Source organism: Abramis brama (assembly GCF_963993115.1).
Source record: "Abramis brama genome assembly, chromosome: 25".
In the NCBI taxonomy this organism is placed as follows: domain Eukaryota; kingdom Metazoa; phylum Chordata; class Actinopteri; order Cypriniformes; family Leuciscidae; genus Abramis; species Abramis brama.
Genome location: NC_139987.1, coordinates 10445858 through 10471577, shown reverse-complemented (window position 1 = coordinate 10471577; position 25720 = coordinate 10445858). Strand labels below are relative to the sequence as shown.

Sequence of the window (25720 nt, the reverse complement as noted above, 5' to 3'; positions counted from 1 at the left end):
CTGTAGAAGTCTAATATTAATATTTTTCTCATGAGTCTCATGGGTCTGTTTAAGCAGATCAAAATAACAGTCCATTTACCACGAATATGTTCCACATTAGGCATGACACTTCAACATAAGGATCATTTTTCCATGTGGAATAAAGACTTAATCTCTCCTAATATATTTTATTAGTCTCTTTAACACTCCTAAGCACTGATCTCTTACTATTACAACTAAGATTTGAGAACTTAATGGTCAGAGATAATAGACACGAGGGGGAAATCGAGTGTGGGAGTAATGGGATGTAAATCTTATTAGAAATTGCTTTAAAATGAGTAAAAGCCAGTCTAGTACCAAGCACTAATTCATCCTTTGTTCTGAAGTGGGCGGGGCCATTGAGCTTCCCTGATTGCTCATTCGCTCCTGTGTAGTGAGGGACAGTTTCATAAGGTGGTTGTTTACAACACAGAGCAGCTTCTCACAGTGTGACTGGGCGGTTCAAGCGGTGAAGAGAAGCCACTGATCATCACTATGGTAAGATGCTTCTGTTTATTGCAACAGATGGGACTTTGTTGAGATTTGCAAAATAGAGGATAAATGTTATTATAGCATGAATACTGAGGCAACACATTTAATATATCAAAACTAATGTAATGTATCCTAAAGATTTTTCATTGGTTCATATTACAGTAATAGTTTGAAATAACCATTGTGACATCAATGACATCAACATGGCTGTCTATGTTATGCAATACATGTATAACAATTGATATACTGTATGGCACAACAAGTGGGTCACTGTGTGTCAGCAAATCGTACATAGCACTCATTCTAGGTGAGCTTTGACAATTGATACACCAGTCAGGACGTTTGTTTGTTGTCAGTGGTCAGCGCTCGTCTATATATGTGCAATGGTGTGTATAATCAGATTCAGAAGACTTGTGCCGCTCACTGCACTGTAATTGTCTAAACTGACCAAGAATGTTTCTGTTTAGAATAATTCTGTTGGATAAAATGTTCAACATTTTCATTTAAAACATTTAAAAATGTGTTTCTTTACTGTTATATTAAAAATAAACAATCATTAAATATTTTAAAATACACATAATATAATAATAAATCAATAAAATCAATGTAGTTAATAAAAAGCAAATGATAAAAACAACATTTTAAAATAAATGTTAAATTAAACATAGCACATATTAATAAAAATAAATATGAACTGGAGCAATGTTTATTATTTGAAAAGGAGGCTCTTTCTACTTCAAAATGTAACGTTTAATTCAATGTGTTACTTGCCCTTTCTTTGTATTTATTTGTGAAAATTGTTTCTACACTAGTTTGTACACTGGTTGTAAGTAGAACCCAAAATTGTGTGCATAAATCGAGCTTATGAAATTAGAGAAATAATTTGTAAATCTAGTGTATTTGCCACTATTACTATTTGTAAAAGTGTTTTTATTATTAAAAAATGTAACATTAATGTACAGTGTTAACTTACATGAACCAATATATTCTTACAGCATTTATTAACCTTTGTTAATGTTAGTTAAATATGTTCATGTAGTTCATTAACTATGTTAACAGATACAACTTTTGATCTTAAGAATGTTGAGATTAACCTTGACCAATATTAATAAATGCTGTAGGAGTATTTTTCTTTGTTACTAATGTAGTTAACTGTTAAAGTAACACTACCTTTTGTTGTTCAAAATTAATAAAACATTTAATAATAAGTCAAAACATCATTAATCTTTGCAAAAAAAAAAAAATTGTTGTCTTACCCTGATATAGCCTAGCCTACTATGGAAATTACGCCTGTTTAAAGTGTTTTATATTTTAGACCTGACTGGATGGTTTTCGCGGGAAATTGCGTGCATACCTCACTCACCCTTCGTGTCTCGTTATATCCGTAAATAGTGAAAAGTTGCTTTTTGGAGATTGGATTTGAAGTCTTGTAAAGGCGATGGGGAGATTGTGTTTTTATTACTCAACAGGTGTGTTATTGAAGAGATAAATTGCCTCATGTTGCTCTCTAACAGAGTTATCAATTTACAAACTCAATAGGGAACAATATGCATATGGAAATATGTTGCAAGGAAATATTAGCCGCGTTTCCACTGTCCACTGTTTCCACTGTGTTCCACTGGCTAAGAGCCTCGGGCCAGTAGCACCGAGCCCAAAACCATGCTGCGTTTCCACCGTAGGGCCAGAAGCTCCGCAGCGCTTTATTATAGCGCTTGATTATACTAAAGCATTATCTATTGCGAAGGGTCGTATTCATCCGCACTGCAGTCACGCAAAGCCGAAGCACAACCAAAACAACGTTCTTCCGCAAAATGCATTCAGTTTTGTTTTTTTTAATCGCTGGAGCTGGCCAAAAGCTAGTGTACAAAAAAAAAAAAAAAAAAAAAAGCTAGTGTACTTTTAACAAATGAAACCTTATTTAAAGTGTTACCAATATCATTTATTTGTAAAGTAGCCTATTTTAAAAGTGTCTGTGCACAGACATTTTGCCCTTGAAAGGCTAATAAAAAAACATATGAAACAATTATTGAAATAGCATGTCCTACCTTTTAAATGTATGTAATATTATTATAGGAAACTTTATTCAAATGTGTAACAAGATATAAATTAGCTTCCATTGTCTTTTATAGGGACCTCTAATCACGATGGGCAATCAGAAGCTCCTGGTAATGATGTGGGTGTGGATGTTACTGGTGGTGTCGATGTATCCTTTGGCCCATTGCAAAGGTGGCAAAGGTGGCAGAGGTGGCAGAGGCGGATGGGGTCAGCCGGCCAAATCCCCTTCTTCAAAGAACACGGGCCTGAAACTGGCAGGTGCTGCAGCCGCGGGGGCTGTCGGAGGAGCAGCCATCGGATACGGGCTGGGCTCTATGGGCAGACCGAGGTACGGGTACGAAGAGGGCAGCAGGCGCTATCCCGATGGACCTGGAAACCACAGTCGCTCAGACTGGCAGAAGTACAGGAACACTGGCTGCTCAGAGCAGGCCAGCATCCTCATAACACTGGGAACAGTGGCACACATCTTTATGTGGGGATGAATTACAGGGTTTGAGGCAAGTCTCGCTGAGAGACAATTTCATAGTGCAGAAAGGTTTAATTTTAAACAGGATGCGATCATTTTCTTTGATGAAGTGAAACTTATTTATTACGAGGATGAAATATGAAATGTGAGACAGTGATGACATATGATATGATTGATATATATATATATATATATATATATATATATATATATATATATATATGTGTGTGTGTGTGTGTGTGTGTGTGTGTGTGTGTGTGTGTGTGTGTGTATGTCAAGGCAAGAAGGTTGAGTTAATTAAAATTTTTACTGTTAAACATATATCCAAATGTTTTGGCCGTTGGTTGGTGTGATGAATATTAAATTATATTTAATTGATGTTGTGCTGCTATTGCCTGAAAGTACTGCAATCAAATAGGGATTTTAACTAATGATTTTATTTATTTTGGTGCTAACATCGTTGTTAAAGGGTTAGTTCACCCAAAAATAAAAATTCATGTTGCTCCAAACGCGTAAGATTGTCTTCATCTTCGGAAGACAAATTAAGATTTCTGTGACTGTCCCTCCATTGAAAGTTACGCAACTACCCCTTTCAAGCCCCAGAAAGGTAGTAAAGACATCATAAAGCAATCCATGTGACTCTAGTGGTTTAACCTCAGTTTTATGAAGCGACACGAGTGCTTTGTTTCAAGCATGAAATCGCTTTAATTTAAGGGCTAATATTTAAGTGCATTCTCTCATACGTCTGAAATCGTTTAATGCAAACTTTGTGGACATAAGAAAAAATAACAAGCTTTGCTGTTCCTTTCATTCCAGTGATGTCAGTTACTCTTCTGTCAGTTTCAGGGTTTGTATTTTGGCAGGTCTTTTAAACCATGTCACTCTTTGGTCCTTGTACTGTTTTCTGATGTTAAATTAATAAATAATAAACTCTACTTATTCCCACTTTGTTTGCTTTCACCTAATCATGATGTTGGTTCTCCAAATAGCCTGGTCTCATAGCAACGTGCAGCATGTATCATGTTGATGGCCACAGTCTGCTCTGTGATGTTACCATGGCAACGGTCTTCATTTTTTTTTTTTTTTTTTTTTTTTTTAATGAATTTTATTAACAAAAATGTACAGAACAAAACTGTTTGCCAGAGGTACAAACATTAAAAGAAATAAGATTACAAATACAAAAAACACATTAGTTGCATAGGAATTTTTTCAGAATAGAATTTGTTTTTAAAGCCTTTGACTGTTTAAGATCATTGATAGTGGTGCTGTAATGAGATAGCTCTTGTAGAAATAGGTTAAATAATGGCTTGCTGTCAGTCCACTTTCTTTTATGAATGTGAAATTTTCCTAAAAATAAAACAAGTTGTACAAAGAAAATCAAGTCCTTTTCCAAATTAATGTCCTCAAAGTAAAGAAGAACGTCCTTCTCCTGCAAACATAATGACTGTCCTGTTTTCCTTTCAGTAAAGTTTTGTACATTCATCCAGAACATTTTAGTAAACACACAGTGATAAAACAAATGTTCAATAGTTTCTTCATTTAAGCCACAGAAATTACATGAATACTCAATATCAATCTTAAATTTTTCTAACGTCTTTTTTGCCGGATATATTCTGTGTATAATTTTGAAAGATACTTCTTTTATTTTATTGTTAAGACAGAATTTATTACTCATCAACCACATTTTTTTCCAATCAATATCCTTATAAAGAGATGTCCAAAAAATTTTAGCAGGAGGAACCGTAACATTTACCAAAAGATTTCTAATGTAATTACTTGAACATTTGTTTTTTGTAACATCTACACTTCCCAGAAAAATATTGTTAATAGGAGCTGTCACAAATAGCTCTGTTCTGGATCCAATCATAAGCTGCAAAACATTCCTTGGGATAGCAACAAAAACAATGCCATATTCTTTTGGTGTAACTGCAATATCAAATTTAGAAATAAATTCTTCAAACAATAACAATTGACCATCAGAATTCATAAGTTGTGAAACCAAAACAACACCATTACTAACCCAGTTTTTGTTGTACAAAGATCTGTTTTTATACTGAATACACCTGTTATTCCAAATGTAATAATTAACGGTCTTCATTTTGCTAGGGGGCTTTTAAACAGATCAGCCATTGTTTGATCTATAAAACACTGAAAAAAGTTACTGTAAATTTTGGTTTACACTGCACGTTCTTGGGGGAAATAACATTTAGAGTGAATTATTAAAAGATGTGAACTCTAAATACCAGGGATGCATGATATATCGGCCACCATATCGGTAGCTGCTGATATATGTTCATTTTTAATGTTATCGTATCGGCCCGTTAAGAAAATTTGACCGATATATATAAAAAACGATAGATAATGGATTATTTCCTTCAGCTGAGACACTTCAGATGCGTACTGTTCACCATGATGGTTCTAAATTGTTTGAAATATGATTAAAATCACTTCAAATATAGAAAATTCAGTGCAACACGTGCAGCGCAAGTCTGTCATATAGGCTACATAAAATTATAATGACATTATAATTGTGTGTTTGGGACATGGCTTTTAATGGTGAGACTTTTGTTGTTTTTTGTAATAATCAGGCTCTTAAAAATTATATAAAAAGTTGGATTTAGATTTATCGGACAATATATCGGTTATCGGCATTCAAATATAAAGAATTATTGGTATCGGACAAAATTTTCATATCAGAGCATATCCTAATAAACACTACTACTATTAAATAATCAAGACAAATGAATCAGTTTACATTTTATTAAAAAAAAATAGAGGAAATGTGTTTTTACTATTACTATTATTATTATTGATGATTCTTTTGGAAATAATATAAATAGTTACTATAAATAAATAGATCTTTAACATTCAATTCCTATGAATAAATGCATCCGTTGACATTTAAAAGCAATATGGCCAATATACATTATATTTGTCTGGTACTATACATTTAAATAGCCGGGGGGGGGGGGTTCCTAGATTTGCAGGGTAGAAAAGAAGGGCAACTGCATTCCATTATACAGAATCAATGTAGAGAGTGCCTCTAAGAAGCATAAAGGAAGTCGTGAGAAACAGACTCCAGAGACACGGTTACTGTTACCATTATGGTTAATGGAACTTTGGAGAGCTTTTTTTTCTTGCTTTTTTTCCTTCCAACTTTCTTTCTGCTTCTCCTGGAAGCTCTCAGAGTAAACCAAGTACAGCTCGACACACTTTCGAGCTTTCATCTGCTCAATAAGTGCTGGATAGCCAATCTGTACGATACTCACTGTGTCATCGTCCTCATCCTTATGAATCCCTGCATCCTTTGGATAATCAGTTGTAGGGGATTTGGTATTATTCTTTGGCTCAACTTTCTCTAAGTAGTCTTCATTCATACCTAGATAATCAATCAGTGGCTCATCTCTTTGAATGTTGCTGCGAACTGCTGAATCTTCCATGTTTTGCTCTTTTAAAAGATCACTTCTCTTCATGCATGTGTTCATGAATTGGTCATATGACTGAGCCTGGGGTGGCAGCTTTGATGTGTAGCTGGGTCCTCCTTTGTTGTTTCCGCCTTTAGAATGAGTGCCCTGACGTTTGTACATATAGTTGTTGTAGTGGCGTTCCTCCTGGGGGCTACGAAATTGGAAGTCAGGGCGTGGAAAGTTTCCGATTCCATAGCCTACAGCCATTCCTGCCATTGCACCAACACCTGCAGCTAGCATTGCCTTTTTTGCGAAGCCTTTGGATTGTACAGAAGGACCATAGCCCATTCCTTTCACAGTTTGGGAGAAAGGAGAACCACCCATGCCAAATCCACCACCTCCAAATGAACCTCCATAACGTGGACTGAGAATCTTATTGTTGGGGTTCCAGTTGGGATATACCCCTCCAACGGAAGGGTGTCCTCCTGGGTATCCTCCAGTTTGCCCTGCAGTTCTCACTGGATAAGATCCAGCTGCTGGATACCCAGCAGGGCTGTACCCACTTCTACCTGGATACTGATTAGAGAAACCCCCTGTTCCAGGATTCTGGTTGGGATACCCTCCAGGATTAACACCTCCTCTTCCAGGATATTGATTGGGGTTGCCCCCAGCTGGATAGGTACCTGCTCCAGGATTCTGGTTGGGATAGCCTCCTGGATTGGAGCTGCCTCTTCCCGGATACTGATTGGGGCTGCCACCAGCTGGATAGGTACCTGCTCCAGGATTCTGGTTGGGATAGCCTCCTGGATTGGAGCTGCCTCTTCCCGGATACTGATTGGGGCTGCCACCAGCCGAAGGATAGCTTCCTCCAGCTGGATAGCTACCTGCTCCAGGATTCTGGTTGGGATATCCTCCTGGTTTGGAGCTGCCTCTTCCCGGATACTGATTGGGGTTGCCCCCAGCTGGATAGGTACCTGCTCCAGGATTCTGGTTGGGATAGCCTCCTGGATTGGAGCTGCCTCTTCCCGGATACTGATTGGGGTTGCCCCCAGCTGGATAGGTACCTGCTCCAGGATTCTGGTTGGGATAGCCTCCTGGATTGGAGCTGCCTCTTCCCGGATACTGATTGGGGCTGCCACCAGCCGAAGGATAGCTTCCTCCAGCTGGATAGCTACCTGCTCCAGGATTCTGGTTGGGATATCCTCCTGGTTTGGAGCCGCCTCTACCAGGGCACTGCTGGTTAGGGTAGCCTGGGTGACCTCCTGCACCAGGATAGGAGGGTTGTCTGGGATAGTTAGGTTGGGTCTTGGTCCCTTGTGACGGCTTATTGGATGGCTTATTGGAAGGGGTGTTCTTTCCTTTCTGAAATCCTTTAGTTCCTCCTGATGAATTGTGTAGCACTGCCATCAGAACCAAAATGAACAGTACAAGCTTACATAACTGCCCCATTTTGGCCCTAACAAATCGAGACACATTGAGTTAGCATAAACTTGGTAAACAGCAGGCAATTCAGAGTTTAAGACAAAAGAAATAAGCTTACTGGAATGCAGCAATTTTACATATTACAAGACAAGAGCCTAATGGAAGTTATATACAAGAGAGAAAGAATGGTATTTTATAATGTTAGAAATACTCATGGAAGTGTTTGCTAAAAAAAGAGATGCACTTTAGACAAGTTTAGCTGGATTTATTAGGGATCCATCGTATTGTTTGGAAAAGAAACAGTCATTAAAATGCAGTCAGTGTTTACCACAGTTCTAATGGAGGACTCTTTTAGTGTACAGGAATTGCACAGATATGAAACATCAGAGATTAATGGACAGGAAAGCATACTAGAGCAATATTGTTATACAGCAGTTTCAACTGACGTCCATAATGCACTTTAGGGAGATTGTAACATACAAAAAATGATATTGAAATGTAAAATTGCCTAAACAAGCATTCTCCTTAAGATATTATCAATGCTTTTTTTACTTCCAATTGAGCACTCCACTGAGAACAAAATCAACAATAGTTAGATAAAACATCTTGAAAATAAAGCAAGTGTTAATTTATGCCACAACCGAAAAGCTAATTGAAAAGTTTCTTATTAACTTGCCATACAAATGACTGATTCAGTTTGAGATTCTAGTTTGAGAACAAAATGTTTGTGCTGAACTCAAGATTCCTCATAGGGCACACAGCTATAATCTGTTTTAATGGGCAACAATAACTAAGCAATATTGTTAAATTAATTAGCATTTAATGTTTGCAAAACTCTGGTTTTACCTCCTTCTGTTCCTAACATACATCTTAAACCTTTTTCAAACAATGTTTTCTTAAAGCATTTTTTTTAACATCAAGACTTTAGGTAAAGATTTAGATGGATGAGTAACATTTAACAGGCTAAATGTTCCTGCAGTATGACAAACAATTTTTGTCTATTTCAAGTAGCCTTTTTTAAAGGCCATAAAACTGTATTCATAATAGTTATACTGTATGAGCGCTGTGCTTCAAGTCACTGGCAACACATGACAAATCATTAAAATTTTAACAAAGTACTTTATTGTTCAATTGTATTTAGTCATTTTTGTTAGTATTTAGGATAAGGCAATATGTCTTACATATTTATAAATCAAGGTTTACTAGAATACTACATTTTTATACATTAAAATAAAATGTATAAATTACCTTTTATACTATGTGCCCATTTGTTGCATTAAATTCAAATGTCACATTACAAGTTTTCATATGTCCAGACATTTAGTAATATAAAAGCATTTCTCTTACCATAAAGAGGTTGAAATCGTCTATCCAGCAGCCCTGTCTCTGCTCAATAAAAGTTATGTTGACAGTCTACTCTAGACAGATATTGTTGTGGGGTGTAACTTAATGTAATAATGTTCTCGAATACCCAGGCTTGTGAGCTGTTTTTGTGTGCATGCAGATGACTATTCTTAAGCTTCAAACACATCCACCAGAAGAGATAGCATCTGAATAGACTCTTTATCTAAAATAGTTTTAAAGTTTATTTACATATGAATGTTCATCTTCAGGCTATAACATACACTTATAGAGGAATTATGCCTAAGCAGATTTTAAACATATTTACAAAAATACATAAACCCCAGACAAAAATAGTCTGCACCGAAACCCAAATGTCCATCTATACTGTATATATTGTTTATACAGTGTTTTCTGTTTGTTTTGTTTGTTTTTTTCCTTAGGGTAAGTTTCTGTCAAAATTTTTGTTTGACAAAAATCCCTATTTATTAAAAATAATTCATTTAACAAACTGTGACAGTGGATCGTGTTGTCACACTAAATGGGGCAAAGGGACAACTTTGAAAACGCCCCAGACAAACACAAATACTTACACTACAGTTCAAAAGTTTGGGGTCAGTAAAATGTTTTAATACTTCAGAAAAAAAAAAGTCTCTTATGCTCACCAAGGCTGCATTTATTTGATAAAAATACAGTTAAAATATTATTACAATTTAAAGTCAGCATGAAATTGAAATCTATTTTCTAAATGCATGTTATTTATTTTATTGTGAACAATTCACTGCATGTGTTTAATTTTATAAAAAAAAATAAATAAATGACCTTGTAATTCTTAATCAAAATGTCATAAATCAATCTTCAAGTGAAACAATAGATTTCTCATTGGTGATGTATGCCAGACTGCATTGTTTTTCTTTTTCGATAATCCATTACTCTGATGTACATCAAATTTTAATACATTTTAATATGTAATTTATTCCGGTGATGTCAAAGCTGAATTTTCAGCATCATTACTCCAGTCTTCAGTGACACATGATCCTTCAGAAATCATTCTAATATGATGATTTGCTGCTCAAGAAACATTTATTATTATTATCAATGTTAAAAATAGTTGTGCTACTTAATATTTTGGTGGAAAATGTGACTTTTTTTCAGCGTTCTTTGATGAATAGAACAGCATTTATTTGAAATAGAACTCTTTTGTAATATTATACATGTCTTTACTGTCACTTTTGATCAAATTAATGCATCCTTGCTAAAGCATTAATTTCTTTTAAGAAAAAAAATCTTACTGATTCCAAACTTTTGAACGTTAGTGTACATGCTTTATATTGTATATAAAGACATTATGGTTTAGTGCATTCCTTCACTTTGTCAGGAGAAGCTTAGGTTATGGAAGAACTTTGGACGACGAGCTGCATGTCGGTTTTCTGGCTCACTGCCTCGTCTCCTGGTTCCTTCTTTTTCTCTACGTCTGCGAGCCAGATCCTCCTCTAACACCTGAACATACGCATACAACAGTCGTTACGTTTCTGCCCAATCAAGATGCATAAAAAAACCCCTCAAATTTTACTCTTCTATCCGATACCTCTTTTCTGCATGCAAGCTTATCTCTCCATTCGTTGAGCTCCAGAGTGTGCTCGTCCTCTAGAGCTTTGATCTTTTTCTTCTCCATGTCCACAAGAACTTGAAGCTTCTCATTCTAAAATCCAAACACACAGACACTGAGAATCACCTTCCCTCAATATGAAAACACTGTAAGGCTTTAAATAGACAAACTGTTGTTGATGTACCTGAAGCTGCTGTAATTCAGCTGTACTGGCATCACATTGTTCCTGCACCGCTTTTAACTGGTTCTCATGACTTTCTTGAAGACTCTGTCTCTCTTGCTTCTGTCTGGCTTCCTCCTCTGACAAAAACTGAGGAGGCAAAAGCAGAGAGGACAAACTGTATCAACTGCAACTGTTCTGTTTTAGAGCGTTTTTCAGACCTGTAGATAGTTTGCTTAGTTCAGAAACATGGATTAAAATGGTCATGATGTGGCCATTTCTTCTTGGTTCGGTTCCCTTTCACAAGGCAACATTTCTAAACAACCCAAAATTTGGTATTACAAGTCATGTGCAAGTAAACTGTCCTCTCACTGGTCAGAGTGCACCTGTTTATGTTTCAGGATTCTGCTCAAAGCGGTCATCCATCAGGATGGAGAGTCAACAGCTCCTCGGCTTACTGTGGCTTTCTTTGAAGCTGTTGTTATATTACTTTTTCATTTTGAGCAGGAATCAAGGCTTTGTCGGAACAACATTCTTACCATGTGTAACCCATCCTACTCGACCCACTCCAAGCGGGATTCAAACCGGGGTATCCGGTGTGGGAGGCGGGCGAGCTAACAAAGACGCAAAAGACAACAGCCTCTAGCGCCTCTTGAGACCAGGGGAGTGAGGTTTACACTCACCCCCCTAAACCTAATCCCATCCGGGTCACGGCACCAAATGTAACCGATCCTACTCGACCCACTCCGAGCGGGATTCGAACCGAGGTATCCGGCGTGGGAGGCGGGCACGCTAACAAGGACGCTAAAGACAACAGCCTCTAGCGCCTCTTGAGACCAGGGGAGTGAGGTTTACACTCACCCCCGTAAACCTAATCCCATCCGGGTCATGGCACCAAATGTAACCGATCCTACTCGACCCACTCCGAGCGGGATTCGAACCGGGAACTTCAAACTTTGTCTTTGCTCTAAAACTAGGCTGAGACACGATTCATTTTGAGAGGCATTAGCAAAACAAACACTGCTGCTTTTCACACAACGTGAATAATTACCCCATCATACTCTGTGATACAGTCTGGTTTGTCGGTCCTTTGGGTCGGATTGCTTTGCTTTTACAAGCGAACCACTCTTGAGTTTTCAAGTGGGCAGAGCATTTTTCAGTTGATCTCAGACTGATTGTTTTGTTATGATTCCAAATGCTTTGCCATGTTCATATATGCCTAAGCAAACCAAACTAAAGGAGAAAATGCGCCAAGTTCCAAAACAAACGCTCCAACCAAGCCAGGTTTGAAAACGGCCTTATTCAAAGTGTACGTATATTTTACTACATTCAAAGGCTTATGAATTCAAACCTGTGTGAGACGTTGCCGCTGCTCAGGGCCGCTCAGACCTTGCTTCCTGAGCTCCATTTTGAACGGATTCAAACGGGACTTTGCTTCAGCTTTTTGGGCCTTATGTAAGGACGCTCTCTCCTGGGCCTGCAATGACTTCTGCTCTTCTATTAAAGACTGTTGGAACCGAGACGCTCTCTCCTTATCCTGCCATAAGAGCCAAAAAAAGACTGGTCAGGATAAAGCACAGGAAAAACAGAAGATAAATACAGAACAGGCTGCAGAATGCTTTTGGAGGTTACCACATAATTTACCTTGTTGTGTCTCTTGGTCAGCTGCTGTCTCTGTAGGGAGTACTGCTCCTTCACCTGCTGTTTGAATAGGTGGTACTTCTCCTGTAGATGGCGCTGTTCTAACTCCCAAATTACTGCCTCACGAGCTTAAGAAAGAAGGAAACAGTGTGTATGTACTGTAAACAATACACACTACTTAATATTAATGTGCACAGTACATGCAAACTTCCTGCACACCTGAATGACGAGCAGCATACTTACGGAAGACTTGGAGGACCACATTAACCATAAAATAATTAATCAATTATGACTTTTTTCATTTAAAAATGTAAATAAATCAATAGACATCTTTTTAATGGTAAAAAAAAAATTAAACAATTCAATTTTCAAGTCATGACAGCAAACTAAATTCAAAAACTTTTTAGTTAATGTTTAATAATGTAGTTGAATGAAAATAATGTTCACACTAAGGATGATAACTATAGCGATATCTATGAATATAAAGTTTTAATAATCATTCTAATTTTATGAGAATAGGGAAAGTCCACACCACTATAACGATAGCGACACAGAGGAACAATATTGTTGGAATCACTTTCAGAATTATAATTTTTTCAGCTGATGAAAGATTAAAAACATTGACAGCCAATCAGAGTTCATCCTGCTTAAAAAGCATGGGCATTTAAAGCGGCAGATGACGTAACTGCAGCGCGTGCTTATAATAAACAGAGGACAACATATAGTTATCATTATAGGGTACGTTTACACAACAACGATGTACTAAAAATGGAAAAGTTTTCCCTTTGCGTTTTCCATGTACAGACGACAACGTGTCAAAATGATCCCGTTCACACGGATTCACAAAAACGTGAAAAAAAGCTGTATTATTCATACCAGACCAGTAGATGGCGATGTCACTTTGTAAAGAAACACTACGCACCTATAGACTGAACACGTAATACACGTGCATGATGTCACCGTTTTCACAAATTTGTGTTTTTATAGTTAACACAGAGATGAGAACGCTATCGTTTTCAAAAACTTGCACTTTGAAACCCATTTTCAAAAGTTTGCGTTTTCAGGCCCCCAAAACGTTGTGTAAATGAAAAGCCAAACTGCATAAAAAGTGTTTATGCACTTGTCACAGGTGTTGTGTAGACGGCCCCATAGTTATATTTATAGCAATTGGTTGGGTGTGAAAGTGCCTTAAAAGTGTAATAATTAAAAAATATATGTTCAACTACATTTTCAGACATGCATACATATATGGTTTTAAATAAATGATTTGTTCATTTGAAAAGTTACTTACTGACATTTTTATTTTGCAATAAAAAATGTGATTATTAATTCCTTCATTTTGTCACTTTATTTTATTTAATTTTATCGCTTAATTATCTATTCCATTTTTAAATAGATTCACTGAGTCATCCCCTAATTATGGTTGGTCCTGTAAACATCTCCTGTGAGCAATATTTAATATTTTACTAAGAAAGACCAAGTACAGTCATAAATAGTGATTCTTGTGCAAATTACATAACAAATAAGTGTTTGAGCAGTGACATACTTACCACGCTTGAGCTGCTGAGATTTGGCTGTGATCTCCCACTCCATGGACGCCACCTTCCTCTTATGTTCCTGAACGCCTTTCTGCAGAGCATCATTCAGCTCCTGCTGCTGCTTCTGCAGGAACCGCTGCTCCTAAAGCAGAAATACACTGTTTTCATGCGTTTGGGCCTAGTTCTGTGTCAGTGTGGGTAAATGCACCAGTCTGTACCTCTTTAGGGTCTGCTTTCAGTGCGCTGCTCTTGCGGCTCAGCTCTTTCTCCTGCTGGGCCTTGAGTCTCCGTGCGTCCTCCCTGAGCCGGGAGGTGTGCTCAGCCTCCATCTGACCGCTTTGCTGCTGGTACTGTTTCTCTAGTCTCTCAAGCTCACCGTCATAGTACTGCTTCTTGCTCTGCAACAGGATAAACATACGGCTGAGACGGAGGTTATTAATGGGCAGGCATCTTAATTTCTAGTGCTCATAATGATTGTTATGTATAATTACCTCACATCATGCTTATTGAGGAGACTGTGCTAATACTTTTTTAAGTGATCATACAATTCAGTGTTATTATACACAGTATATACTATTATAGTCTTTTTTTAACATTTTGAATTAGCTTATTTTTATTTTTCATTTTAGTTATTTCAGGTTTAGTAATCTTTTTACTTCAAATAAAACAAGGTAACATTTGTAATTTTCCTTTATGTGTTTTAAGTTTTCATCTAATATTTATATTTTATTTCAGCTTTATTTCAATTAGAGAAAACAGTTTTTAATAGTTTTAGTTAATAATGTAAAAAAAATTGCCCATTGAACAATAAAAGGGAAAAAAAATAAGTTTTTTTTTTTCATTTGACATTTTTCCATTTGTATTATACTGACAAAATTTAAACATAAAAAAATAAAATTATAATAATAAAACATTTAACAAAAACAATAAATAGTTTGTATGTTACAGGTGAATTTAGGCATTTATATTGTCCTTGCATAAGTACTTTTTTAATATAAAGAAATTAATGCAACTATTATGCACAAACACAGATTGTGCCAACATGCACTTAAGGAAAGTGATATGGTTTAGTAAAAGTAATGGTTAAATATTTGCCCAAATCTATGGCTACACTTTTAATTTATTGATAGATGATGATCTAAATCTTAAAATAGGCAGAAAAAATAATTTCCAACATTGACTGGTCTCAACAAACTAAAAAATAGTAGAACAAACAAATGGCTGCCAATGCCATTATTTTTCTTATCTTTAACTACATCTAATGATCTGCCAGTTGTGTACTTTAGACAAAAAACCGACTGGAAACATTTCTATTTAATAGCATGTCTTAAGTTGCTAACTGAGACCAGCGGGGTTTGGTGCATGTGACTCACAGTCATCTCTTGTTCTATGTGGCGGAACATCTGCTCTCGCTGCTGCTGTAGTTTCTGCTCCAGCTGCGCATGTTCTCTCTGCTCTTCTCTCTGCAAGAGCTTCAACGCGTGCAGCTCCTGTCGTCTGCAAACCCACACACATACATTCAGAATGTGATGCTTCCGTTTTCCTATGTCCACTCTAAAGCACAAATAATTGTTACCTGTTGTGGCGCATTTGTTGTTCCTTGCTGTCTCCTTCACCAAGCACTTTGGAAGTGGTGACACTGACCTCATGACCATCCACCATAAATTTACGTGTCCTTTTAACGGTTCGCCTGCTTGGGTGCGTTTCCTGAATGAACATGAAACAGAGAACGATATTTCGTATATGTTGAATTTGTCTGGTTGTTAATGTTTTTAGCTAGTTGTTTGTTTCACACTCACCCCTTCAAACCCAGGAGACAGCAGAGACTCGGTGGGAGAAAGAGGTGGAAATGCGTCTTCATTTGATTCCTTAGGTGCGGATCCATTAGATTCATGTGGTGGTGGTAAGTCTGAATCTTTCAAGCCATTTGCATGTTGCATTTCTTGCTCGTTTTGGTCCTCTTGAAAAGTAAACATCACTTGCTTTTTCAACTTTGGTCCAGGAACATCTGTTGTATCTTCAGAAAGACGTTTTGATTGCTCTCCTGTAACATTCTTTGTACTATTTGCATTCATTTGAAGCTCTTGCTGAGGTTCCTCTGAATCCGTCCTATCTTCTTTTTGTTTAGAACAGATTTCTGTTAGACTTGCTCTCTCTTGATCTCCAACAGCATCTCCTTCATTACCAATGATGTTCTTTTCTCCATCGGAATTGATCACTTCTTCATTATGACATGACAACTCTGGCGTCTGTAAATCAATGATCTTTGTCGTCTCATTTTGGGTTGGTGTTTCCATCTCCTCAGGTTCTCTCGTGTTCTCATTGTTTTTGTCTGCATCCTCATGGTCAACCTCCATGGCAACTTCTTCCTTGCTGGTTGAACGTTCCTCTTCCTCTGTTTCTGGAAGGGGATCCTTGTCTTTTTCACAGCTTTCCTCTTCCTCTGTTTCTGGAAGGGGATCCTTGTCTTTTTCACAGCTTTCCTCTTCCTCTGTTTCTGGAAGGGGATCCTTGTCTTTTTCACAGCTTTCCTCTTCCTCTGTTTCTGGAAGGGGATCCTTGTCTTTTTCACAGCTTTCCTCTTCCTCTGATTTTTCATTTCTTGAGTTGACATCTTCCTCAGTGGTAATATGTTCTTCGCTGACAGCTTCTTTGATATCCTCAAACTCTGCCTTCATGGTAATGTGATCTTCTCTGGTGCTAGTGGTTATATGTTCTTCTGTCCCTGCACTAACATCCTTGTCGTTTTCACAGCTTTCCTCTTTCGTTTCATCCCCTGTTCCTCCATCTGTCTCCAGTTCTGCTGGTTTTTCTATTTCTGCCTCAGTTTTTTCTTCTACAGCCTCATTTTCTGATGGTTCAGTTGTCTGTTGTGCTTCCTTAAGGTCAGGAACTTCTTCAGGAACATTATTAGAAGGAATCTCAACAGTTGAGCTTTTGTTTACATCTACTGTGAGAGGAGAATTGAAAGTTTCCAAAGGACAGGCCAAATCAAGGTACTTGTATTTATAATGTCCCTCATTCCTTTCAGTTTTTTTGGCTGGTGGTGTTTCCAAACACAAAGCTGAAACCAGCGTGCTCTGTGGATGTGTTGTGTCTTTGTCGATAACAGCAGGTTTTCTGAGGGATTTCCAAAATGTTTGGTCATTGTTTCCAGAATCAACAGACTTCACATTGTCGGTTGTTTCTTCATCAGCGTCAGTGTCCTCCTTGGCAAGTTCTAGTGTTTCCTTTTCAGAGGAATCTGTCGGTAACGGTGTTTGTTCTGGTTCGTTTGAGTGGTTTAAGTTTTGGGCTTCCTCCTTGTCAGTTTCTACTATAGCTTCCTTGTCTTTGGTGTCAGTGACCTCATTACTTGGAGCATCAACTACGTCAGAAATTTGCTCAATCGGTTTCTCAGTGTTTTCACTTTCATTGCCATCTGAAGGGCAAGTTCCCACAGTTTTTGCTGTGCTTGAATCTTCTGAGTCTTTAGCTGCTTGAACGGGTGGATTGTCACCCCAGAATCCAGATTTGCAACGACGGGAGCTCCCTGTCAGAAACGAGAGCAGATTTCCTGGAACGGAGAGGCGTCTTGCCCTCTTCTGAGCTTTATCTGTGGCGTGGGAAGCCCTGCGTGTTACTTTAAACTCAGGTTTTGGCTCTGAGTTGGAGGGAGACTGAGGAACAGCATCTGGAACAGAGGTCTTCTGAGGGGTCTCAGGTTCTTGTGGTCCTTGTTCTTCAATGGCTTGTCCTGGTTGTGCCGCTGTTTGCTCTGACTCGGTGGCGATCGTCTCTTTCACAGAACATTGGAAATCCAACAAAGACTGCAGTTGAAAAAATGCAGAAAATGCTGTATTAAGATATGTACTGCTACACCCTTGGATTATGTTTGTTTCACAGGTCCAACAACAGATGAGTCAAACACATCAAATAAGTCAACAAATAAGTCAGAAAAGTTAGAAAAACATACATACATTTTTTCAAGGAAAGTTTCAATTTAATGACTCAGAAAAATGTCATATGGTGTAACCATAAAAAAAGTAATACAATATTTTCATTACACCATGAAACCATGTGAGCATTTCATATTTTTTATTTATTTGTTTTTGAAAGAAGTCTCTTATGCTCACCAAGGCTGTATTTATTTGATCAGAAATATATTAAAAACAGGAATATTCTGAAATATTATTATTACAAATATTATTCTTTTTTAATTTTTTTAAAATGTTATTTATTCAGCATCATTACTCCAGTCTTTAGTGCCACATGATCCTTCAGAAATCATTCTAATATGCTGAAACATTTATTATTATTATCAATGTTGAAAACAGTCCTGCTTAACATATGTATGAAATACAAGCATTTCCTTGAAATAGAAATCATTGTATCATTATAAATTAAGTTCAAAACGTAGGTTTGGGAGGAGCCTAAACTGTCAATAATCATTGTACTAAATAAGCAGCAGACACCACGTCAACCCATTGACAATTTCTTCCGGCAACCCTCCTCCTCCTATATTATATATACAGTGCTATGCATAAGTTTAGACACCCATACTAAAGTTGACTAAAAAGAGGAATAAAAAATCATCTTTTGGAAATTGAACTTAATGCCTTTATTTTAAAAAATAGGAAAAATCCAACCTTTAAGGACACCAAGTTTTCTTTGTGAGTGAATAATGTATCGTAAATAAATAAATGTTCTTCCTTAAAATACAGGGTGCATAAGTTTGGACACCCCTATGTTAAATTCCCATAGAGGCAGGCAGATTTTTATTTTTAAAGGCCAGTTACTTCATGGATCCAGGATACTATGCATCCTGATAAAGTTCCCTTGGCTTTTGGAATTAAAATAGCCCCACATCATCACATAGCCTTCACCATACCTAGAGATTGGCATGGTTTTATTTCAGTTAGCCTAATAGCTGCTTTGATTTGCATTGATCTTATGGAAAGTACTCCTTGCCAATCTCTAGGTATGGTGAAGGCTATGTGATGATGTACTGCATATATACTGATGTGCACTGTATATATATTAATATTATATATATTATATATATATATATATTAATATTATATATATATATATATATTCATATTATATATTATTTAATTCATAATTTATTAATAATACATTTTTTAATGAACATTTCATCATGTGTTTACCTCAGCTTCTATGACCTCAGTGACCTCTGCTTTGGCCTCAGCGACGAGTTCTTTAAGGGCTCGTCCGTCTCGTCCCGCATAAGAGAAAGGGTGGGCCATGAGCTGTTGGGCACCCCAACGAGCCTCAGGGTTCTTCTGCAAGGTCCTCCGTAGAAAATCTTGGAAATGTGATGACCTGTCGACAAAAAATCAGGATAAGCCTAAAACTCTTAGCAGATCTAGAGCGGGGACGACGAAGTGAAGACCCACCAGTGGCGAGGATTGGAGAGTGTGGGTGGTGGAGACTTGGTGATCTTCAGCAGGACCCTCATGGGGTTGAGAGAGTGATGAGGGGGCTCCATCTCAGCAGCCTCAATTAAAGTGATGCCCAATGACCAGATGTCGGCTTTAGATGAGTAGGGATTGTCCTTCGACGTTTCACACATAATCACCTCAGGTGCCATCCTTAAAAGACAAAATATATTTTTTTATATTTTTAAATTTGTTTTTAGTGGCAGTTTTGTTTTCAGTAGAGGAATAATTTATCGTGTTACTTTTTATGAAGTTAAATCATTTAAAGTGCCCCTATTATGCTATTTTAAAGGTTCCTCATTTTGTTTTCAGGGTCTCCTACAATAGGTTTACATGCATCCAAGGTCAAAATAAAACTTTTCTCATATTATACATTGCAGCATCACCTCTTTTTCCACAGTGTCTGAAACGGTTTGATAAAGGATTCGGTCTCACACTCAGAGTCAGATTAATTCTCTCCAAAACCACTTACAGAAACAAAACGCCCATTACAATATCTGAATTTCAGCTCTGGAGGCTTCCTCAGCGCTTGATACACAGAGATACGAACAGCAATGATGGAGTCGGTTTTACCGTATCAATTCGAGCACGAGTCCTCAACCTTTGGAAGTGCATGAGGAGTGGTTCTGCTTTCACAGGGCAGAAAACAGCATCTTCTCGAACATGTCGAGAATGTGAACCAACCCCCAGGTCTCAGCTACAACTACAGTGTTCGTGGGCAGGTCAAGGTAAACGTTCGCAGGCAGCCAATGAAGACCATAGGCTGGCATTATGTACATTTTTTCAAACCTATGTAGGTTTGTGCAGGAAGTAAGACTGGAATTACTGACGACTCGTTTCAGTCAAGTTTCTTTCATTTGGGAGACAATAACTCCATTCATTGTGCACTTTGATCTTTAAAAGACCTTTTACATTCCTTTTATATTCACAAACAGCTATACATGAAAGATAATATCCGAAAAAGCATAATAGGGGCACTTTAAAGGGATAGTGTACCCAAAATGTATAATTCCCTTTTACTCACCCTAATGTTGATCTGTATGTCTTTTTGTCTTAAATGAAATAATACAAGGGTGAGTAAATGATGACAGAAATAGCATTTAGGAGTCTCACCAGTATGGAGTTCCAATGAAAGTTGATCGTTTTTGAAGGGTATTGTCATTTTTTGCAGACACACCAAAGTCAGCTGCATGAAAAGAGAACATAAATAAATACAGCACTGACTGTATTGAATCCTTAGGCCTAAAAATGTGAGAGGGGAACTGTACCTAGTTTGACCTGCCCATCCGTTGTGAGCAGAATGTTGCCTGCCTTCAGGTCTCTGTGTATAATGTGATGCTGATGAAGATAAGACAGAGCCTGTAGAGTCTGACAGCACACCTCACTGATCTGCTGCTCCGTAAGGCCACGCTCCAGCTCTGAAACACACAGTATAAAGTATGATAATGCAACACAGATACAACCATACATGATTATAAATGATAATAGTGTCAAGTATGTTCCAGACTCACCCAACATGATATCATCCAGAGCTCCTCCAGGGCAATACTCAATCAGGATCTAAAAAGAGAAAGCATTCAAATAAACACTTATAGTTCAACTAAGGACATCAAGCCTTCAACTATGGAGACTATGGAAACTCTTTTAAAACCTATATATATATATATAATACAGTACCGGCCTATTTTTACTATTTTTATGCTCATCATGCCTGCATTTATTTGATCAAAAATACAGAAAAAACAGTAAAATGGTGAAATATTATTACAATTTGAAATAATGGTTTTCTATTATAATATACTTTAAAATGTAATTTATTCCTGTGATGGCAAAGCTGAATTTTCAGCATCATTACTCAAATATCTCAAATAAATAGAATCAGTTGCGCTGCTTAATATTTTAATATAGCTCTTCACTGACACCGTTTTCTCCTTGGTATAAGTAAACTAACTTTTAAAAAATTGTGGACATAATAAAAAAGCATGATGATACACTCAAAAAAGATCAATTGTGATTAGCAGCATTCTGTGGTGAAAACGACAATGATGGAAACGGCACATATTGGCTAACTGCTATACATATATCTTTTGAAAAATTGTTGGTTATGATGGAACTGCATGATGATTCCACAACTGAGGGACTCAAATATAATACAAAAATATTATATTATGATTTCACACAATACTTTGAAGCTTATTTCATTCTATTACCATTTTCTCCAATATTGTTATGATGTATTTTCATATTTTAACATTAAAGGTCTGGGTCTTGGTCAAGGGTAACACAATTCAATCTATACATAAAGGAAGAGTTTTATACAGCATTTATAGTTATAGCATAGTTAATCCATATAACAAAAGATGCTATTCTGTAACAAAAAAAGCATCCAGCTGAAAAAAAAACAGCCATAAACAGATGTGGCTTACCCACAGCCAGCCCTCAAAGAAGATGGCGTCCAGCAAGGTGAGGATGTTTGCATGGCGACAGGCTGCTAGGATGTCTATCTCAGTCATGTAGTCGTCCAGCTGCTCTTCACTGCGCACTTCAATCACTTTAACAGCTCCCAGGACCCCTGTAGTCTGATTCTGAGCCTGAGATCAACATTACATACTGTAACACTCGTCTTTGTCACTTCTAAAGCAGGGAAATACTCTTGCAGGCCATGGTGCAACACATGCATTTATAGAAATTGAAAACTGCTGAAAGCGGTACTGCAAAGTGCGATTCATTGCCGAGAAAGATGCAGAAAAGAGGTTGATTTATATGGGGTTGAAATCACTAACAGGAAGCCATCTTTGATCTTTCACATTATGGTTTAACAGGAAGTTGCAAAACCGCAGTCTAGCCCTAACCCCTCATTCTCTGTTACCTTGGAAACCTAGAAGTTTTTCATCTCAAAGCAATTCTTTCTGGTGACTACATGGTTACAAATACATTTGAAATAAACTAAAATGAAATCTAATGAATTCAGATTAAATAAAGTGTTTTCTAAGTCTATACAGTAAATATTGATCTGAAATTCAGATTTTCAGGCTATTTTGTCTTGTTCTTTTTTATAAAATAAAATATATAAACATTATTAAAACAAAATGAATTTACTTGAATACTGCATAAAACAGTACGACTTGTTTAAGTGTATTTTAGTGGCTCTTTTTGCAGGTTACATCATTACACCTGTAGGTGGCGACAGGTGAGTGCACTAATGAGTGAATCATTGAATCATTCACTCAACCGATTCGAACAAACTGATTCGTATAGGAACAAAATTTAAAACATCACTACTCTGGTCAAAAGCAATTCTGCTTTGACTTTCTTTGGAACCCCCACATAAGAAAAAACAATCATGCTTTAGTAAATCTTAATTATTACATACTAAGTCATAATTATAAGATAGAAAATCAAAATTATGACATACCAAGTCATAATTATTATGAAAAGTCAAAGTAATTAGTCATTATTATGACATAGAAAGTCAACATTTCGACTTTTATCTAATTACGTGTTAGTATGTCATAATTGTTACTTAGTAAGTAATTTCAACTTTTTTAATGTCATAATATACTTTGTAAGTCAAAATTTCAATTAAGCATGACATACTTTTGATTTTTCCATCTCATAAATGACTTAACATGCCATAATTATGACTTTTACCGTACGTCACAATTTTGACTTTTTAATGTCATCATTTTAACTTTTTAATTGACTTTTTAAACAAGAAACAACCACTAGCAAAAGTATTTGTCAGTTTAGCTGGCATGCCAATCTAAAGTGGGAGGGATTTCCTTGAAGTGACAGATTAGATCAGACCATGTCAGTAAAGGCCAAGTTTTATAATTATTATTATTTTTTAAAACATTTAGTGCTTTTCTTGCTAACATTAAATCCAATATAGTTTGCAGTAAATTACCTGAGAGAAAGATATTGCAAGTGTGTTCTGTTATTTTGTATTTAACAGAGAATTGAATCTCATTATCATCATCATTTGAATCCCTTACCTTATACACCTTCCCAAAAGCTCCATCCCCCAGTTCTCCCAGAGTCTCCCACATCTGGTGAGGATCAACATCCCTCTTCAGGTTTTCATAGTGCCTAACTCGCTTTTTCTCCACACCCATCCGAAAGATACGCATCAGGAGGGAGGCCATGGCTCCCTCCCTTTAAATTCACCCCAACTCCTTAAGAAATCCCAGTTCCTTCGGTCTATCGGTGGTCCTCAATGTCTCATTCAGAGATAAAAACCCCGGCCCAAACTAAAAACAAGTCAAGAAAACCGTCCGAGTCTCTCTATGTCAAAGATGTTTTGGCTGTCTTCCCTCATGCGCACCTCAGAACACGACAGGAAACTGCAAGTAGCAACCACATCCTTCAAAAATATAGGCCTCAATGTTGTGTAGGATGTGCACCTCATCTTTAGAGATGTCTGTGCTGTCTATTGTAGTGTGTTTTTCAGCAGCCATTGTTAGAAAACATAATGATTTAGATACAGATATGAATGACTGGGTTCAGAGTGAGTATATTGTGCTCAGTTTTGAAGAAAGGCAGATTGCTCTGTGCTGTACGCTGTAAACGCACATGGTTTCATTCATAATAATGGTTTCAAAACCTAATAGCCTAAAACCTGTAACAGTGGTAAAAGTGGGTCCCCAAATTGTATATACACGTGCTAGCTTAAAATCACTTTTTTTTTTATAATAGAAAAAAAAAGTAAATTATTTTATATAAAAAAAATCCAAGATGAGACTAGAAACGTCACCAGTAAGATCATTTTCCACTGTTCGCTCCGTTTACTGACATATGTAGGATGATCTGAGAGATGTAGTCCTACACTTTAACCACTAGATGGTCCCACCTCCACATAATTAACCCTGTAAAAACTGAAACCCAGTCCGGTAAGTGTTCATCTTGTACAATATTACCAACAATAAAAGTTTACTTTATAAAAATCTGTAAAGATTTGACCTGAAGGTGTAGGGGAGACCGGGGACGGTTGCTGCACTTTTTGCATTTCTCTCAGTTACTCAGAGACCAAAATTTGTATATATTAAACTTGCATCTGTCTGCTAATTACCCATACCATTTAAAGATGATTACATTCCTAAAATAATTGCCTAAGTCATTTTTTGACAAAAATGATTTTTTTGCATAAGTCATCTCCTCATGATGCTGGCCACCTCTGGTAAAATCCCCGCATCCTCAGTTGAACAGATCATGCAGTTCTACCCCTGTAGTGTAATGGCCTATGTCAAGAGTGTGACTTAGGCCATTTTATTTGGCCTAAGTCAAAAGATTTTACAAGCAATTTTAAAATTTTAAAAGGCAATTTTACAAGCTTTTCAAGATGGGAGCTGCATCAAGAAGAACGAACCTCTGAAGTTTTTTTTTTTTTGTGTGTGTGTGTGTGTTTTCTGAGAAACCTGAAAAATGACTTAAGCAATTATTTTAGGAAGGTGACGATATTCAATTATTGGTTCTGTTTTTGTGTTTTCTGAGAAACCTGAAAAAATGACTTAGGCAATTATTTTAGGAAGGTGACGAAGACATATCGTTCACAGTATTAATTTGAATGGAAGAAGCCAGATGTTGCAACTGACCTCAACCCAGGGGAAAGTTGCAACACAACCCAGGGACGGTTGCAACACTTAACCTTAAATCTCACTAATTAACTTTAGCTTTTTGTCTCAATGAGCAAAGAATTCTGAAAATATTAACTGTTTTAGGCCTACTATAATATTATAGTATTATTTATTTATACAATAATATTATTGTAGCCTTTTATTTATTTATTTAGTGATTATCAAATAACAGTTATTGAGTTTTGTTTGTTTATGTGTAGAACATAGGCCTACATAGATTCAGCGTGCAGGTGTTACAGATGCTATGCAATCTCTCCATATTTCAGTGTCAGACATGAAGAATTGAACAATTTGCAATGCAACAAACTTTTATTAAACATGCAATTTATAACTTGTTGCAAATGTCCTCGAACCTATCAGCCATGAAAGAACATCATGTGCCTGCTAGACACACTGACTTTGACACATGCTAGCCATGTCACTTAGAAGTCAACAAAACAATAATTCAAACAAAGTAAGTTTTGATTAATTCATACAAAATGTCAGGACAGTATGAC

The 25720-nt window shown here is 36.9% G+C and overlaps 2 protein-coding genes across 2 annotated transcripts; both read right to left on the bottom strand.

Moving 5' to 3' along the window:
* Positions 1-6006: 6006 nt before the first annotated feature.
* Positions 6007-7975, bottom strand: prnpb (prion protein b; the record flags this gene model as incomplete). Its single annotated transcript, XM_084105385.1, has 1 exon — positions 6007-7975. The coding sequence occupies exon 1, from the start codon at positions 7885-7887 to the stop codon at positions 6007-6009; it is 1881 nt and encodes a 626-aa protein (XP_083961511.1). The 5' UTR covers positions 7888-7975.
* Positions 7976-8110: 135 nt separating this feature from the next.
* Positions 8111-23937, bottom strand: LOC311076487 (STE20-like serine/threonine-protein kinase). Its single transcript, XM_084104755.1, has 17 exons — positions 23586-23937; positions 22017-22181; positions 21102-21150; positions 20859-21008; positions 20704-20776; positions 19549-19743; positions 19300-19474; positions 15949-17958; positions 15726-15856; positions 15523-15646; positions 14368-14547; positions 14162-14291; positions 12615-12739; positions 12322-12507; positions 10995-11120; positions 10790-10903; positions 8111-10701 (listed from the first exon to the last, which is right to left on the bottom strand). Exons 1-17 carry the CDS (start codon positions 23733-23735, stop codon positions 10576-10578), a joined length of 4209 nt encoding a protein of 1402 aa, XP_083960881.1. The 5' UTR covers positions 23736-23937; the 3' UTR covers positions 8111-10575.
* Positions 23938-25720: the final 1783 nt, after the last annotated feature.

Excerpts from the sequence above, each read along its gene's own strand:
- LOC311076487 (XM_084104755.1), bottom strand. The coding sequence starts at position 23,735 with ATGGCCTCCCTCCTGATGCGTATCTTTCGGATGGGTGTGGAGAAAAAG. Across the intron at positions 22,182-23,585 it reads CTTTTGGGAAGGTGTATAAG|GCTCAGAATCAGACTACAGG; the intron begins GTAAGGGATTCA and ends TGTTGATCTCAG. Across the intron at positions 14,548-15,522 it reads ACATAGAACAAGAGATGACT|AGCAAGAAGCAGTACTATGA; the intron begins GTGAGTCACATG and ends ATCCTGTTGCAG.